At 44.6% G+C, this 17,913-nt stretch overlaps 1 protein-coding gene across 2 annotated transcripts in view; it reads left to right on the top strand.

Moving 5' to 3' along the window:
* The first annotated feature begins 3,953 nt into the window (after positions 1–3,953).
* The window catches only part of fmn2b (formin 2b), a 464,635-nt gene continuing 450,675 nt past the window's right edge, over positions 3,954–17,913 (top strand). For both annotated transcript variants that reach the window (XM_073050587.1, XM_073050588.1), the window contains exon 1: positions 3,954–5,757. In XM_073050587.1, the coding sequence (XP_072906688.1) occupies positions 3,975–5,757 (1,783 nt within the window). In that variant the 5' untranslated portion in view covers positions 3,954–3,974. The remainder of the gene's footprint in view (positions 5,758–17,913) is intronic.

Genomic DNA, 17,913 nt, shown 5'->3' on the forward strand with positions numbered 1-17,913 from the left:
GGTAATAAGTCAGACCTGGAGAAGGGGTAGGTGGGGAGCAGGAATGAAGTCAGAGCATGGGAGATGGCTGGGTAAGTTAAAGGGCTGAAGATGGAATCTGATGAGAGGAGAGTGGACTGTCGGAGAAAGGGAAAGAAGGGAACCAGACAGAGGTGATGGGCAGGCAAGGGAAAAGAGAAGGGGTTAGAAGGAACCAGAATCAGGAAAGGAAAAACAAAGGGTGAGAAGGTGTGAATAAATTAGTGGAAGTTAAAGAAATGTTCACGCCCATCAGGTTAGATGCCACTCAGACAGAATATGAAGTGTTGTTCCTCCAGCCTGAATGTGGGCTCATGGCAGCAGAGTGGACAGGAACTGGTATGGATGAATGGGAAGTCAAATTGAAATGGGTGGCCACTGGGAAACTTTTGTGGAAGATGGTGAAAAGGTGTTCAACTAAGCCCTCCAATCTGTCTGGTTTTCCTGATGTATAGTCAGCACATCTGTTTCTACTAGGAAAATGTATGATTGTGCGTTTTCCAACATTGTATTTCATTTGCTACTTTCTTGCCCATTCTCCTAATCTAAATTCTTCTGCAGCCTACCTGTTTCCTCAACACTACCTGCCCTTCCACCAATATTCATATCTGCAAACATGGCAACAAAGTCATCTATTTCATCATCAAAATCATTGATGTACAGCATAAAACGAAGTAATCCCAACACTGGCCCCACTGGACCACCACAAGTCACTGGCAACCAACCAGCAAAGGATCCTTTTATTCCCACTGCCTCCTACCAATCAGCCAATGCTCTAACCATGCCAGTTACTTTCCTGTAACACCTTGGGCTCTTAACTTGATAAGTAGTCTCACGTGTGGCACCTTGTCAAAGGCCTTCTGAAAGTCAAAATGTATAACATCCACTGCATCCCCCTATTGATCCCATATGTAATCTCAAAAAAATTCCAACAGGTTTGTCCGACAAGAATTTCCCTTGAGGAAACCATGCTGACTTGTCCTTGTTCTGTGTCATCGGGTACTCCATCACTTCATCCTTAACAACTGGCTCTAACATCTTCCCAACCACTGAGGTCAGGCTAACCGGTCTAATTTCTTTTCTGCTGCCTTTCTCCTTAGTGGATTGACATTCGGAATTTTCCAGTCCTTTGGCACCATGCCAGAGTCCAATGATTTTTTTTTTAAGATCTTTACTAATGCCTCCACAATCTCTACTGCTCCCTCTTTCAGAACCCTGGGGTGCAGTTCATCCAGTCCAGGTGACTTTTGTACCCTTGTCTTTCAGTTTTTTGAGCACCTTCTCCCATGCACTTCTCTTCCCTCACACCCTTCAGCATCTGGCACACTGCTAGTGTCTTCCACAGTGAAGACTGATGCAAAATATTCATTCCATTCATCTGTCATCTCCTTGGCCCCCATTATTTCTCCAGCCTCATTTTCTAGTGGTCTTGTATCCACTCACTCTTTTTATAAACATACTTGAAAAAGCTTTTACCATCTACTTTGATATTGTTTGCTAACTTGCTTCCATATATCTTTTCCTTCCTAACGATTCCTTTAGTTGCTCTCTGTAGTGCTTTAAGAGCTTCCCAATCCTGTCTTCCCACTAATTTTTGCTTTGTATGCCCTCCCTTTTGCTTTTACATTAGCTTTGATTTCCCTTGTCAGCCACAGTTGTACTTTTTCTTGCATCCTTCACATTAGCAAAAATCTTTAATTACGTCTTGGTCTAAATGTACAATGTGCCACTTATAATAATTTGTATGAATAGTAAGTACAGCAGGACAGTCAATATAGCATAGAAATACAATTGTATCAGCACGAGTTAATCAGTTTGGCTTATTGGAAGAAGCTGTCCCAGAGCCTTCTGGTCCTGGCTTTTATACTGCAGTACTATTTTGCCATTTGAGTATTTGTTTTTTTGGAATGCATCTATCCTGCACCTTCCTCATTTCTCCAGAAACTCAAACCATTGCTGCTCTGCTGTCATCCCTGCCAACATCTTCCAATTTATTTTGGCCAACTCCTCGTAACTGCTGAATAGTGCATAACTGATTTAAGTACTTGTATTGACCAGAAAATGGTTCATTTTACTGAGTAAGTATTTTAACTGGAATTCCCAAGTCTTGTATTATAATCAAGGCTTATATTTTAGGATTTCAGTACAGGTTTTCAACTTCCATTGACACATTTCCTTTATACACCTGTAAGAGGCAAAGTGCAGAGTTCTGTTATCATTTAGGCCTGCAGACTAACTATCTGTTCTGGTTGAGTGGGTCACCTTGTATCTGTGTTCAGACTAGATTTTTTTGAAGATGTATTAGATGTATTGAAGATGTATAGATTAATTGTATTGGATCTGTGGGTATGTTGCCAAATGTACTCCTATATCTATAAATAAAATAGTTGAGCCATGGCTTCAATAAATAGTATTTGATCTGTTTTAAAAATACCTTCTGCATGAAGAAATCTGACACTTTTAATTTAAGTTTGAATCCATTTTCTCAAGACCCTGGCTGTGACTCAGTTTTGCTCATTTAGATGCAAGCTGTATTCTGATGCTTCCTCTGAAGTGCCATCCTTCAGTGAAACTAGCTCCAGCTATAAACTGAAGTCAAGCACGTTCTTGAGTTCCCCCACTACCACTGTTTCTGGAATAGTGAAAACACCACCTCACAACTTCCACTGTTGCGGAGCAGGATGGGATCTGGGAAATAACTTTTTTGGCATGCATTCCCCTCTTTCAGTAGAATATTTGCTTCAGTCAAAAATGTTGCAAAGCTGAAAAGATTTCCGACAGTCAAATGCGGTCAACACTGCTCCCGGTCTGCGTGGAACTAGGAGAACATTTGGGACTTGTCTGAGCGGATGAAAGCAGTGAGTTTGGAAAGTGGACTGGAAAAGCCCTGTGTCAAAGTTTCACTGAATGCCTCAATATTCCCAAACCCTGTGTAGAATTATAATCCTTCCACTCTCAGGAATTCCTCTTCCCTGCTTCTCTCCCCCCTCCCCCCCCCCCCCCAAATTTGAAGTCAATTTTCAAGAATCATACACGAAACTATTTTAAAAGTGAGCTGGAGATAAATGGTTCAATATTTCAGAGGAAGTAACGTGAAGGACGAAACACAATTTCAATGTCTTCCCAGTTTGTGTCATTCCAGTCTCCTAAGCCCTTCCGTTGTATTTTAATGGTCATTTGTGTTTGAACGCGTTGAATTTGTTGCACTGGACGATGGAACACTGCTTTAAATGGTTTTAATCTGTAATGACGTTATCTGCTCCAAGTCAGAATTGAATCGGGAGGCAAACGAGAACGCAGTCCATGGTGGAATTTACCCATCCTTTGCTGTTTTTAAACTTCTCCCTGCTCAATAACTATCGTTATTAGAAGTTTCCCTAGTTACATATCACTGTTTCTACACAGATCTATATCGATAGCTGGTTTAACGCAACTGTTTACCCTACCCCATTAATGGATTTTTGACCTGAAAGCTTTTTAATGTACTGACTGACTTCCTGTTGCGTCTTGGCATAACTCTGCACGAGAACCAAGTGGGTGTCTTTATGTGCGGTTAATTGGAACTGAGAAGTCTCGCAAACACTAGTTGCAAATTGTACCGCCAAGGATGAAACATAGAGCGATGTTAGCAATGAGTGTAAAGAAAATGATGAACACCAATCAGTTTCCAGGGATGCTTCTGTTCCATTGATTTGTTTTATTTTGTGTGCGTGGGGGGTGTCTCGGCAGTCTGTTTTTGATCTCTCTGGGGAATCGTGTATCCTTATGGACTGCAATTTGTTTCTATGGGAACAGAAACTACAGATGCATTACATTTTTTCTATTTTAAACTAATGTGCAATTAATCCTTCTCTCTCTCTCTCTCATCCCCTCCCTTTCTTCCAGGAGAACAATTGAAGTGTTTCAAAGCTCCAGCTGGAAGTCTGGGACCCTCCCCGTGCCTTTGACCTCACCCGATGGATTTTCCCCTCTTCAAAGAAAAGGCCGACCCCACCATGAAAGCCATTCACACAGTTGAGAGGCTGGCCGACAGCATCACCGAGAAGTGCTTCTTGCCTTGCGTGGAGAAAGCCGCCGACTTGCTGGATGCGAGATCATGCAGGATCTGCACTGAGCATGTCCCACAGGAGGGGACCACATTATGCAAAAAGACTGCAACAGCAGATGGGAAAAGCGGCGGCAACGAGCGAGCGAGCGCCTCTCCTGTACGCCCGGCAGGTGCTGGCTCGGTTAACGGTTCAGCACCGACCCGTTTCATCCACAAGGACCATGGCTTGAGGGGCAGAGGCTTTTGGCTCTTTGGCAAAATGGGGAACCAGGACGGGAAGCTGAAAAAGACGGCAGGGGACGGCCAGGAATGTCCGGACGACTCCAGGCTCAAGGATGCTGACGGTACAAAGAAAGGGTCGGGAGGCAAGAAGGCGCATGCAAAGCACGGTAAGGGAAACGAGAACCATAGGAAGAAGAAATCCGAGTCCTCCCGCTCGGTTTTCTCCATCAGGAAGAGAAAACAGCAGACCCGGGGTAAGAATGGGTCCAAGGATGATATATCGGAGAGCCGGGCCCTGCACATTGAAGAGCTGGACAGTGTTCACTCCGTTACAAAGACCCCAGACATCAGTATTTCAGCGGACGAGGGAGGGCTGACCGATACCGAAGCCGAGCCGCTCGACATCACCAACGACAGTCTGCCCGCTGCTCCGGAGCCGCCCACCGGCCAGCGGCTCAGCTCGGAATCGGACACCGACATCTACAGCTTCCACTCGGCCGCCGAGCAGGAGGACCTGCTCTCCGACATTCAGCACGCCATCCAGCTGCAGTGGCTGGGCAAGGAAGCCGAGGGGAAGCTTTCGCTCACCGAGCGGGAGGCGGGGGTGAATGGGAGGCCGCCAGTCCCACAGCCCGGCACGGGGGCACCGGCTCGCCTTGCAGTACAGTCCGACCAACATCAGCAGGGTGAGCCTGCCTCCAGGGCCGAGCTAACCGAGGAGAATGCCGAACGTATCAAAGCCCCCGTTGAAGAGAGTCTGCTTCCTAATCTGGAGGAGGGGACGCAGGACATTCGGGTCGATGCTAACGGTGGTCCAGTGGGCGACCTGTCAATAACTCGGGATGGGTTTGAATCTCTTCCCGAGCCGCCGGCTCCTCCTGCAGAGGTTTGCTCGCCAGCAAAAGCTGAGTTGACTCTCAACGAGGATGCTGGCGACCACAGTGTGCCCAATGGACTGGCGTGCAGCCAGGCGGGCTCCGATACCGAGGTGTCGGGTGATGCCGTGGGGTCCGCCGTTGAGGCTAGCGCCCGCCGCATTAGCGAGGACAGACCGGTCTTGTCCATCGGCAATTCCCGCTCACACAAGCCGCCGGGACCATCTGCCGCTGTCAGACCTCATGCCCCCGTCAATGCCATCTTTGTCCGAACGACGACCAGGCAGCTGAGCTCCCCCAGTAACTCCCCCCTGGCTTCGCCCTCGCAGAGCCCCCGGTGCCAGAGGCGGCGGCGGGCGGTGGAGCACAAGTGGAGCAGAGAGCGGATCCGAGCGGAGAAGTGCCCCAGCGAGAGGAGGAACCTGAGCCGCTCGGCTGACTGGACCGAGGAGTTGAGGCGGCCGACTGCAGTCCGTGTCAAGAAAACGGGGTCTGTGGACTCGCTGCACCGCTCAGGACCCCCCGAAATTTCATCTCTTCGACCGGCCAAGAGGCCTTCCTTACCCGAGAGCGCCTACCCCGAGATCTTTACAGGTAAGTGCGTGAACATGGTGACGGTAAAAACAGAAAGGTGTTTTCCAAGCCAATATTCACTTGCCAGACAAGTGCATTCTTGGTATGGGCCTATCATCGTCATTGTGATTTGCAGAGCAGAAACTGCTATTGAACATGTTATGTCAATTCTGCTGTCCAAATGTCCTGCCCAACAGGAAGCTTGAAGGTGTTCTGCCACTTGTGCAGGGGGCAGAGTGTTATCTTGTGCCTTTGCTTTGATAATTCTTCCACAGTCCCACTGGAGCCGAACTTTTAGGTATAACTTCTGCGCTAATTGATCACACGGGCCATGACCAGCCTTGTTCTCTCCTGAATGGAGCCCTATTGACTTGGGTACATGGTGTTTGTCAAGATTGTTTTGCTTAAGGACTCTTGCAGAGTGGGCATGTTAGGTTTATGTTCAAATGTAGTTTCTGGAGACATGCCTCAAAGGTTTTTGTGAAAGAGCAGGTTCAGGTAGTTTATAGAAATTTGTTTTTGCCTTATTCCTATCTAATAGAAAGAGGTGGTTTAAAAAGACCTGTAGTTCTGATTTTAAAGGTAACCAGAATGATGGTAGTGGTGCTGGCACTACTTTCAATGCTATTCACCAATAACATACTCAAGGTTTTGCCAGGACCCAGTTCTAAGCTTACAATAAAATCGGAACTAGGCCTGGGTGATGACTGACCTGTGGCTGCAACTCAATGGGGAGTTGCACTGAATTTCAGCAGTTAAGAATGGCTCCTCTTGACATCAAGGAAATGTTTGTGGTATCAAGGTACCCTGGTTGAAGTCAATGGTCATTACTCACACAAAGAAGGTCAATATCCCAATATGCAGACTCTCTCTGCAAGAGTTCAAGGTCAAGCCATCTTCAGCTTTATCTATGAGCTTTCATGCAAAATTGATCATTAACAATGATCAGTGATCACACAAAGCTCAATTCCATTCAAACTCCTTGTTAGAAAGAGCCGACAGCAAACTCTAGACTGCATTTTAACAAAGACTATACAGAAAGTAATTGCCAGTGTCGAGCTGCCAAGTCATGACCTTAATCCTGAGGGTTGGGGGGGCAAGTTTCATTAACCAGAAACCAGGCTGCATGTGTAGATCAAATGCTGGGGACATCAGTATGCTACTTGTATCCTGATTCCTCATTCAACTATTTTCATGATGCAAGTCGGAAATATTGAGTGGCGCTTGTCTAGGGCCCATAATCAACTGAAAACTTTTTTCTATTGGCACTGTGGCTTTAATTTGTTCTATGTAAAATGGTACACAAAGGTGTCTGTTCCCCTCCAAGTCGAGCAATTTTCTGACTTGGAACAGTAGATAGATTTTCTTCATTGCAGGTTCTAATCCCAGAGCTTCCAGCCCACTGATCACAGGTAAATACTTTCTACTGCTACACCTGCGCATTTAGCACTACCACCACTTTGAGGGCAGTTAAGGACAGCTGATTTAAATGTTCTTGCCAGTGATGCGCACATCCTGGAAAAAATGAATAGAATTAAATCTCTCCTTTTTGCCAGTTAGCTCAAACTATCATCTTGTAACAACCCCTACAGCTGTATTTTCTCAGAACATCAGACAGCTTGTCACTTGAAGTAACCAATGAATTGTTCTGAGTGTCTGCATTTGTAATGCTGCTACAGATCTGACCTCTGCAGATCTTTCCTGAAGGGAGAATTTTGAGTTTGTCTTCAGTACTGACCGAAGGCTTTGGAGTGAAAGTTCCTTTTGTGCACTAATCTCCTGCAGCAGTTGGCTCAGTGTAGTTGCTCTGCTCCTTACAGACCACCTGACCTTATAACCTCAGCTTCTTGGGAGTTGAATGTGTTATGAGTGGTTTCTTGCTAGAGACCCAGATTATGGATTAGTTTTATTTGACACATGTACATTGAAATATATGAAGCATTAAATGAAATGCATTTTGTGTCAACAAGTAACAGTCTGACTATCTGCTTTGGGGGGGGGGGGGTGGGGGGGTTGGTGGGCAGCCTGCAAGTAATGCCATGCTTCTGGTATCAACATGGTGTGTCTATAACTTGTTAACCTTGTCCTGTTTGTCTTTGGAATCTGGGGGGATAAAACCAGAGCACCCACGAGAAACCCATGTGGACATGGGAAGTAATGTATTAACACTTCCCAGCAAAAGTGGGAATGAACCACAATCACTAGTGCTGCAAAGCATTGTGCTAATCACTACATAATTGTGTTTGGGGTTTTTAAAGTTCAAAAGCTTACGGTACCAAAGTCCTACCAAACCAAGAAAAATTCTTTATTAGGCTTCTGTGCTCTATATTTCTGATCAGGAATGTTATAATGAGGATGGGTTCATTTTAATTTCCCTACCAAAAGACCCATGAATTTCAATATTTATTGCATATGAAGTCAATCATATGAATTGGGTTTTATATTGGTTGGTCTAAACACTTTTTTTGAAACTGCTTCCATGAGAGATGACTGAAGTCTTTAAGGTTAAAGAATACTAGAAAGGAAATTGGTCAATGATATGATTGGACTGCAACATTGTGTTTTGTGCTACCTCACATTGGTAGGTTGGGGATCCTTGTGTCGGGTTAACAGGAAAGGTAACAGCAAGTCTGGATTGCATCTTCAATGAAGAAAATGATTAGGCTATTTTTCACTAGGAGTAAAATGGGGAATTTTGACCAGATTAATTGTTTGCCACCTTATGGACATCCATTGACTGGGGATTTTCAGTGAAAAGTTACAAATCAGTGGTATGGCTTTGGGGTCATAGTTCAACGCAAGCTAGCTAGATTGGGGTTGAATATATAATCCAGCTGGAAAGCCAGATTTTTTTTAGCACTTTTTCTTAACTTGTTTATTGTATTGTCAATTTTACCGTGGTATAATATTTTGGGGTTACTGTTCATGATATTGTGTGGGTGCATCGTGGTCCAGAGGAACATTGTTTCATTTGGTTTTATTTAATGGACAGTCAGATGGAAATAAACTGGAACATTCTCCACATTTCTAAGTTACATATTGCATGTTACAGACCTATTGGAAATGTGTGTAGTAGGTATACTGATCCATTGCAGGAACTCGGCCTACCTTAAAATTGTAGTAATTGCTTAAAAAAAATCAATGTCTTTAGTGCTGATTAAATAATTTTAAAATATCACCAAGTAGGAATGTGTCAGTTAAAATCCTGAAGCTGTTATTTCAGCAAGAAATATGGAGCTTATTTTGTTGTGTCATCATAAAGGGAATGAACAGAGCAAATAGATGTACAGTATTTTTTCTACCTAGATGCTTGAGGACTGAATTCGCAGATCACAGTTGGGGTGGCAACAATATTAGAATCTTAACTCTGATTCTGGATTGAAGTAAAAACTGACACTGTAGAAAATTGTATTTAATTATGTTGGCATTGGAGCATTTATTGCCCACACCCAACAATCTGTGAACAGAGTGGCAGTGAATTGTCCGAAAGCTATTTGATAGCCCACTAAGAGTAAGCCACATGGTGTAGACACATTAATGAAGCAGTGGAAGAGTAGATCTTGGAAAATTGACCTTCAACAACCACAACAGCCTTGGTGAATGGTTTGCTCCAACAGGGTGTGCATTGCCTGCCTTGTCCTTTCTGACTTCAATTTTGACACCGTGCCTTGCCATACTTGATATGATTCCATGATGTACAGGGTAATTATTCTTGCCTTGCCTCCGAAGCAGTGTTTGCTTCATGTTGGGCTAGGGCTTTGAGAGTCAAATGGTCCAAATGGAAACTGGTAGGTGTCATTGAGCAGATATGCAAGTTCTACCTTAACTGCTTCAGTTCCTCAGGTACTGTTTTTAAAAACTAATCACATATGGTCTGAATTGGGAGATATTTGTTGTTCAGAATCAGGTTTATTATCTGTATTGCAGTTCAGTGCAATACATAATAGAAGGAAAAAATAAGTAAATTAATTAAAGTATGCATATATTGAATAGATTAAAAAATTGTGCAAAAACAGAAATAATTTACATTAAAAAGTGAGGTAGTGCTCATGGGTTTAATATCTACTTTGGAATCAGATGGCAGAGGGGAAGAAGCTGCCCCTGAATCGCTGACTGTGTGCCTTCAGGCTTATGTATCGCCTTCCTGATGGTAACAGTGAGAAAAGGGCATGCCCTTGGTGCTGGTCGTCCTTAATAGATGCTGCCTTTTTCTGAGACACTGCTCCTCGAAGATGTCCTGGGTACTTTGTAGTCTAGTGCCTAAGATGGAGCTGACTAGATTTACAACCTTCTGCAGCTTCTTTAGGTCCTGTGCAGTAGCCCCCCCCCCCCCCCATACCAGACAGTGATGCAGCAGGTCAGACTACTCTCCACGGTACATCTATAGATGTTTTTGAGTGTTTTGTTGACATACCAAATCTCTTCAAACCATTGAAGTATAGTTGCTGCCTTTAGAACTACATTGATATGTTGGGACCAGGTTAGGTCCTCTGATTTTGACACAGGAGCTTGAAACTGCTCACTCTCTCCTTCTGAGAATTGGTATGTGTTCCTTCGTCTTGCCCTTCCTGAAGTCCACAATTGGCTCTTTCGTCTTACTGACATTGAGTGCCAGATTGTTGCTGCGGCACCTCCACTAGTTGGCATATCTCACTCCTGTGTGCCCGTCTCATCAGAACCTAAGATTCTACCAACAATAGTTATATTGTCAGGAAACTTGGATGCTATTTGAGCAATGCCTAGCCACAGTCATGGGTATAGAGCATGTAGAGCAGTGGGCTAAGTACATACCCCTGAGGTGCACCAGTGTTGATCAGCAGCAAGGAGGAGATATTATCGCCAATCCTGACAGAATGTGGTCGTCTGGTTAGTAAATTTGAAGATCCAATTGCAGACAAGGTAACTTGTCAATCAGGATTATGGAAATGATGGTATTAAATGCTGAGCTATAGTTGATGAACAGCATCCTGACATGGGTATTTGTATTGTCCAGGTGGCCTAAGGCTGTGAGGAGCCATTGAAATTGTGTCTGCTGTTGCCCTATAGTGCTGACAGGCAAATTGCAATAGGTCTGGGTCCAGGTCCTTGCTGAGGCAGGAGTTTGGTGTAGTCATGACCAATCTCTCAAGTATTTCATCATTGTAGATGTGAACTTGTATGTGTTCAAGCTTGTATATGAATAGTTTAACTTGGAGTTATGGGTGCTCAAGGAAGTGGCAAAGTTATAACCTCTTTAGAATATTGGTGATTCTGCATCAAAATTGCTTTCTATTTGAATCTGACAAATTAACTTTGAAAGGCTGTGAGTCTCTGGCAGAAGGATCTAATCAGCTTTACTGAGCTCTGCTCGTTGTTGTTGGCTTTTTAAAGTCGCACCATTCTCCAAAGCAACTGTGGTCTTCATCACCGAGACATAAATGTTGACACAAGGATTTTATTTTTTTTATTGGTTCATGTTTTAATGTAGAGAGGCCCTCTGGTCAAGGTCAGTCATGGATGTTGCCTCCCAGCAATCTAAAATGTTACACAAGCTTGTACAGAAGCCAGAGCAGTACTGTATGGAAAGTGAGCTGTTGCCCATGTAGCGGGCTCCCACTCCACACAGCTAACAAATACGAAGGAGTGGAGAGACTGATACAGTTTGGTGGCATTGGCTTTGCAGTGTCAAACTGTCAGTTGGCGTTGAACGGAACATAGGGCTGCCTTAGGGATTCCAGTTCTGGACTTTTCCTGTTTATTCCCAAAGCTGTCTCTGTGAGTGGATATAACCACAAGGCAGTGGGAGTTTGAGATCAGCCTTCCTTCTAGATGAGCTGCCAAAGACGGCTGATGTGCCCCATCTTACCAAAGTGACTGGACTTAAGACACCAGTAACCCACCTTTGCTCCTTATCTGCCGGGCTTGGCTGCTCAGCCACCCATGAAGTCCAGGAGCTGGACTTGGTTGTGAGGTTATTTGAGATGCTCGCCATCGGGAGCATTTAATGGGTAGTGGGAGCTTGTCCTCCACATATAACAACCTTAAGGAGCCATATCTTAATATAAAACAAATTACAGCATTCTGCCGTGATTGGACACAGTTAGGTTTGTGTGAAAGAAAGAAATCCCTGTGTAACCCTTCTTTGCTATTCATGACTTAATGTCTTTGGGTTTCCTTTTAGAAAACACTTGATAAAAGGGAAACAAAGTGCTGAAATAATCAAGTTTGGCAGCATCTTGAAAACAATGTTTCAGGTCCATTATTTATCTTTTATAGACAATAGACAGTAGGTGCAGGAGTAGGCCATTCAGCCCTTCTAGCCAGCACTGCCATTCACTGTGATCATGGCTGATCATACACAATCAGTACCCCGTTCCTGCCCTCTCCCCATATCCCTTGACCCCGCTATCTATAGGAGCTCTATCTAACTCTCTCTTGAATGCATCCAGAGACTTGGCCTCCACTGCCTTCTGGGGCAGAGCATTCCACATATCCACCACTCTCTGGGTGAAAAAGTTTTTCCGCATCTCTGTTCTAAATGGCCTACCCCTTATTATTAAACTGTGGCCTCTAGTTCTGGACTCACCCATCAGCGGGAACATGCTTCCTGCCTCCAGTGTGTCCAATCCCTTAATAATTTTATATGCCTCAATCAGATCCCCTCTCATCCTTCTAAATTCCAGTGTATACAAGTCCAGTCGCTCCAGTCTTTCAACATATGACAGTCCCGCCATTCCGGGAATTAACCTTGTGAACCTACGCTGCACTCCCTCAATAGCAAGAATGTCCTTCCTCAAATTTGGAGACCAAAACTGCACACAATACTCCAGGTGGGATCTCACCAGGGCCCTGTACAGCTGCAGAAGGACCTCTTTACTCCTATACTCAATTCCTCTTGTTATAAAAGCCAGCATGCCATTAGCTCTCTTCACTGCCTGCTGTACCTGCATGCTTGCTTTCATTGACTGATGTACAAGAACACCTAGATCTCGTTGTACTACCCTTTTCCTAACTTGACTCTATTTAGATAGTAATTTATTTTTGTAATTTATTTTTTATTGAAGTTCATCAAACATTTTCATAAGATGTATTTCAGATACTGTACATGTGTATCATATTCGCCACAAATTTCCACTATTTATCCATAATCTTAAATGATAGTTAATAAATGACATTCTATTAGCTCAGTGTGTAGTAGACCATATCGTTGCTAATCACAGTGAGTGAAATCTGCATCGTGGTTGAGGTTGGCAGGGTGATCCCAGTTAACCCTGGTGTGACTGATGATAAAGTTGATTAAAGGTCACTCTCCACATTGCTCCCAAGCAGTCTTGCTGATTAACAGTCCTGCAGCCTTCATGCGTGCTTACATTTAGTCAGCACTAACCATCTGGAGCTGGGGCTTCCCCACCTGGGGTCCAGGGACCCCTTCATTATTGGTAGGCTCTTTGGCATAAAATGGGTTGGGGAAACCCTTATCTGGAGCATTTTTGTCAGGCCTTGAGAAGGTGAGACTGCAAATGCTGGAATCTGGAGTAACACAAAAAAGCACTGGAGGAGCCCAGTGGGTCATGCAGCATCAATGGGGGAAAGTGGATCAAGAGCCTTCATCTGACTGGGAAAAGTGGCAATGATCAGTAAATAACAGTGCAGGGAAGGGGAGCAAGAACTAGTGGATGATTGGTAGATTCCAGTAAGGGTGATTCCCACATGAGGGTGGGAATGACAAGCTGAGAAGTGATAGGTGGAAGTGACTAACGGCTGATGGAATTTGATAGTGGATGGTGGAGCAAACAGGGATGATGGGGTTAATTCAGAGTAATGTGCGGGTAATGAAATGGTGTGGGAAGGGGAAAAACAGATGGGGGCCAGTTGGATCAAGTAGGGCAATAGTGAAGAAGGAGGTGAGAAAGGGACAGAGTGGAGAGTATTTACTAGAAGTTTGAGAATTCAGTAATCCTGCTGCCACATTGAAGACTATCCAAGTGAAGTGAAGTGTGTGTTCTCTAATTTAGCTATGGCCTGGCAGTAGAGGAGGCCATGGACAGATACATTGGTGTTGGAATGGGAAGTGGAATTGAACCAGCTAGCCTCTGGGAGGTTACAGCAAGAGATTATTCTCTAATCTGCATCTGGCATCATTGATGTAGTGGAGGCAACATCAGGAGCACCAAGTACAACAAATAATACTGGATTCACATGTTAGAGTTTGTCTCACCTGGATGAATTGACCCCCTGGATGGTGGTGAGTGGTCACTGAGAGGAAGAGGCGAAGAGTTGTCGGGGTAGGATTGTTCCACATAACCAATGAAAGGGTGGTCATAACAGGTACTTGTAGCTCTATCCTTGGATCTGAGAAAGTGGGAGGAGCTAACTGAGAAGCTGAAGGTGTAGTGCAAGTTCCCAGACACAGGAGAGTGGTGGAAGAGAGGAACCATGAGCTGCTTATCCAGAAAGAGCCCTGAAGCCTTGCTGTTTTTTGCGGTGGTAAACATAGAACTGTACAGAGACAGCATGTCCATGGTGAAGGAGGCAGTTGATGCCAAGAAAACGTCAGGGCCTGGGTCAGTTTCCCTTTCTACTTTTATTCCATGCTCTAATATATTCTTATGCCTTCATCTTCCTATCACCTCAAACATGAAATAATTGTCACCTGGCCTGCTCATCATCCCTCTTGCCAGAATCCAGCCATCACACTCGAACCTTTCCCGCCACTATTTTAAACTGAGTATCTCCTCTTTGCAGTGCAGTTAAAGGCTCTTGACCCAAAACTTTGACTATTTCCCTTCATAGGTGCTGTCTAACCTGCTGAGTTTTTCCAGTGATGCTTGTTAGACAGCCCTTTAGACTTAACCTCTACTTGAATATATAATTGCTTGCCAAAAACATTGTAAAACTAGTAAATGACTGCTTTAAATCTTGGAGTTTGATTTGAACTAAAAGAACCCAGCAATTTTTAGCAACAAAACAAAATATTTAAGTATTAATGAAGGTCAAGCATTCTGTTGTCTTGTCAAGATACATTTCTATAGGGAAGATAGGGTGCAGACAATAAGTAATTTGCATACATCCAGAGTCTCCTAGCACCGGTCACTGAATGATAGAGCTTGAACAACACACACAAAATTCTGGTGGAACACAGCAGGCCAGGCAGCATCTATAGAGCATCACTGTCGACGTTTCGGGCCGAGACCCTTCATCAGGACTAACTGAAGGGAAAGATACTAAGAGATTTGTAAGTAGGAGGGCAAGGGGGAAATACGAAATGATAGGAGAAGACCGGAGGGGGTGGGATGAAGCTAAGAGCTGGAAAGGTGATTGGCAAAAGTGATACAGAGCTGGAGAAGGGAAAGGATCATGGGATGAGAGGCCTTGGGAGAAAGAAAGAGGGAGGGGAGCACCAGAGGGAGATGGAGAACAGGCAGAGTGATGGGCAGAGAGGGGAAAAAAGAAATAAATATATCAGGGATGGGGTAAGAAGGGGAGGAGCTTCATTAACGGAAGTTGAAGTCAATGTTCATGCCATCAGGTTGGAGGCTACCCAGCTGGTATATAAGGTGTTGTTCCTCCAACCTGAGTGTGGCCTCATCTTGACAGTAGAGGAGGCCATGGATAGACTTATCAGAATGGGAATGGGACGAGGAATTAAAATGTGTGGCCGCTGAGAGATCCTGCTTTCTCTGGCGGACCGAGCGTAGGTGTTCCGCGAAACAGTCTCCCAGTTTGCGTCGGGTCTCACCAATATATAAAAGGCCACACCAGGAGCACTGGACGCAGTATACCACACCAGCCAATTCACAGGTGAAGTGTCGCCTCACCTGGAAGGACTGTCTGGGGTCCTGAATGGTGGTGAGGGAGGAAGTGTAAGGGCAGGTGTAGCACTTGTTCCGTTTAAAATGATAAATGCCAGGAGGGAGATCGGTGGGAAGGGATGGGGGAACGAGTGGACAAGGGAGTCGTGTAGGGAGCAGTCCCTGCAGAAAGGGGGGGGGGGAGGGAAAGATGTGCTTGGTAGTGGGATCCCATTGGAGGTGACGGAAGTTATGGAGTTGGACCTGGAGGCTGGTGAGGTGGTAGGTGAGGACAAGGAGAACCCTATCCTGAGAGGGGTGGCGGTCAGATGGGGTGAGGGCAGATGTGCGGGAAATGGGAGAGATGCATTTGAGAGCAGAGTTGATGGTGAAAGAAGGGCAGCCCCTTTGCTTAAAAAAGGAAGACATCTCCTTCGTCCTGGAATGAAAAGCCTCATCCTGAGAGCAGATGCTGTGGAGATGGAGGAATTGTGAGAAGGGGATAGCATTTTTGCAAAAGACAGGGTGGGAAGAGGAATAGTCCAGGTAGCTGTGAGAGTCTGTAGGCTGATAGTAGATATCAGTGGATAGGCTGTCTCCAGAGATGGAGACAGAAAGATCAAGAATTGGAGGGAGGTGTCAGAAATAGACCAGGTAAATTTGAGGGCTGGATGAAAGTTGGAGGAAAAGTTAATGAAGTCAATGAGCTCAGCATGTGTGCAGGAGGCAGTGCCAATGCAGTTGTCGATGTAACGAAGGGAAAGGGGGGGGACAGATACCCATATAGACTTGGAATATGGACTGTTCCACAAAGCCAACAAAAAGGCAGGCATAACTGGGACCCATGCGGGTGCCCATAGCTACACCTTTGGCTTGGAGGAAGTGGGAGGAGACAAAGGAGAAATTATTGAGAGTAAAAAACTAATTCCGCGAGACGGAGGAGAGTGGTGGTAGACGGGAATTGGTTAGGTCTGGAATCCAAAAAGAAGCAAAGAGCTTTGAGACCTTCCTGATGGGGGTAGAGGTATATAGGGACTGGACGTCCATGGTGAAAATAAGGCGCTTAAAGAGCTTGAATCATTTTCAATGAACTTTTATAGTACATTTTGAAAGTCACTTTTAACACAAAATTAGGAGGCATGGGGCCAATGGAAACTTGACTGAATGGGTTTAGAATTGGCTTACCCATAGAAAGTGGTAGTAGATGGGGAGTATTCTGCCTGGAGATCAGTGACTAGGCTTTATGAAAGACTACTAGTGGTCTGTAATCTTTAAAAGACTTTGAGGAATTGATGGGGTGGGTTAGTAAGCTTGCAGATGAAGTAAAGATTGGTGGAGCCATGAATCTTGTAGGTTGTTATTTATAACAGGATACAGACACGATACAGAGCTGGGCAAAGAAATGATGGATGCAGTTAAATCTGGAAAAGTGTGAAGTGATTCATTTTGGGAAGTTGAACTTGAAGACTGAGTGCAAGGTTAATGGCAGGTTTCTTCATGTAGAAGAACAATGACCCTTGGAAGTATCTGCATAGGATGGTTAAAATGTGTGGTGTGCTGGCTTTCATCAGTCAGCCGATTGAGTTCAAGAGCCGTGAGGTGATGTTGCAGCTCCATAAAACTTAAGCCACACTTGGATTATTGTATTCAGTTCTGGTTGCCTCATTAGGAAGGATGTAAGAGCTTTAGAGAGGATGCAGAGGTTATTTACCAGGATGCTGACTGGATTAAAGAGCATCATTGTGAGGAAAGATTGAGTAAGCTAGGGCTTTTCTCTCTGGAGCAATGAAGATGAGAGACAACTTGATGGGTGTGCAAGGTAAGAGGTTTAGATGTTGCAGAACTAGTTATTTTTTTCTCACAGGATGGTAATGGCCAATGCCAAAGGGATACCTATTTCATCTGATAGGAAAATTAAGAGATGTCAGAGGCAAGAATTTTTTTGGATGACTGGGGTGCCTGGTACAGTGCTGGAGATGGTGGTAGAGCCTGTTGCAATACAAACATTTAAGACTCTTAGATAGGCACATGGAATTGAAGAAATGGAGAGCTATGGGTTATGTAGGGTGGCAGAGGTTAGGTTGATTGTGGAGTGAATTTGCGTTGGTTGGCACAGCATTATGGATGGAAGCGATCATTGTGCTGTACTGTTCTATAATTGCTTTGCAGGGAGTGGACAATGTTTTGAGAGGTAGAGGCAGGGGTCAGGGTGGGTGGGGAAGTGCAGCAGCTATTGTATGTTTTCCCAAGTTTTGGAGTAAAAAATTGGAAAAGGTCATGTTTCTACTAATGTTTGTGTATTGCCTTGCCAACTGATTCGCTCAACAGCAGAACTTATTGGCAGTACCACATTAGCCATCTGAATTGTCTTTTGGTTTTTGTGAATCTTAATTAAACTTGCTGACTA

Source organism: Hemitrygon akajei, chromosome 7 (genome assembly GCF_048418815.1).
Source record: "Hemitrygon akajei chromosome 7, sHemAka1.3, whole genome shotgun sequence".
NCBI lineage: Eukaryota > Metazoa > Chordata > Chondrichthyes > Myliobatiformes > Dasyatidae > Hemitrygon > Hemitrygon akajei.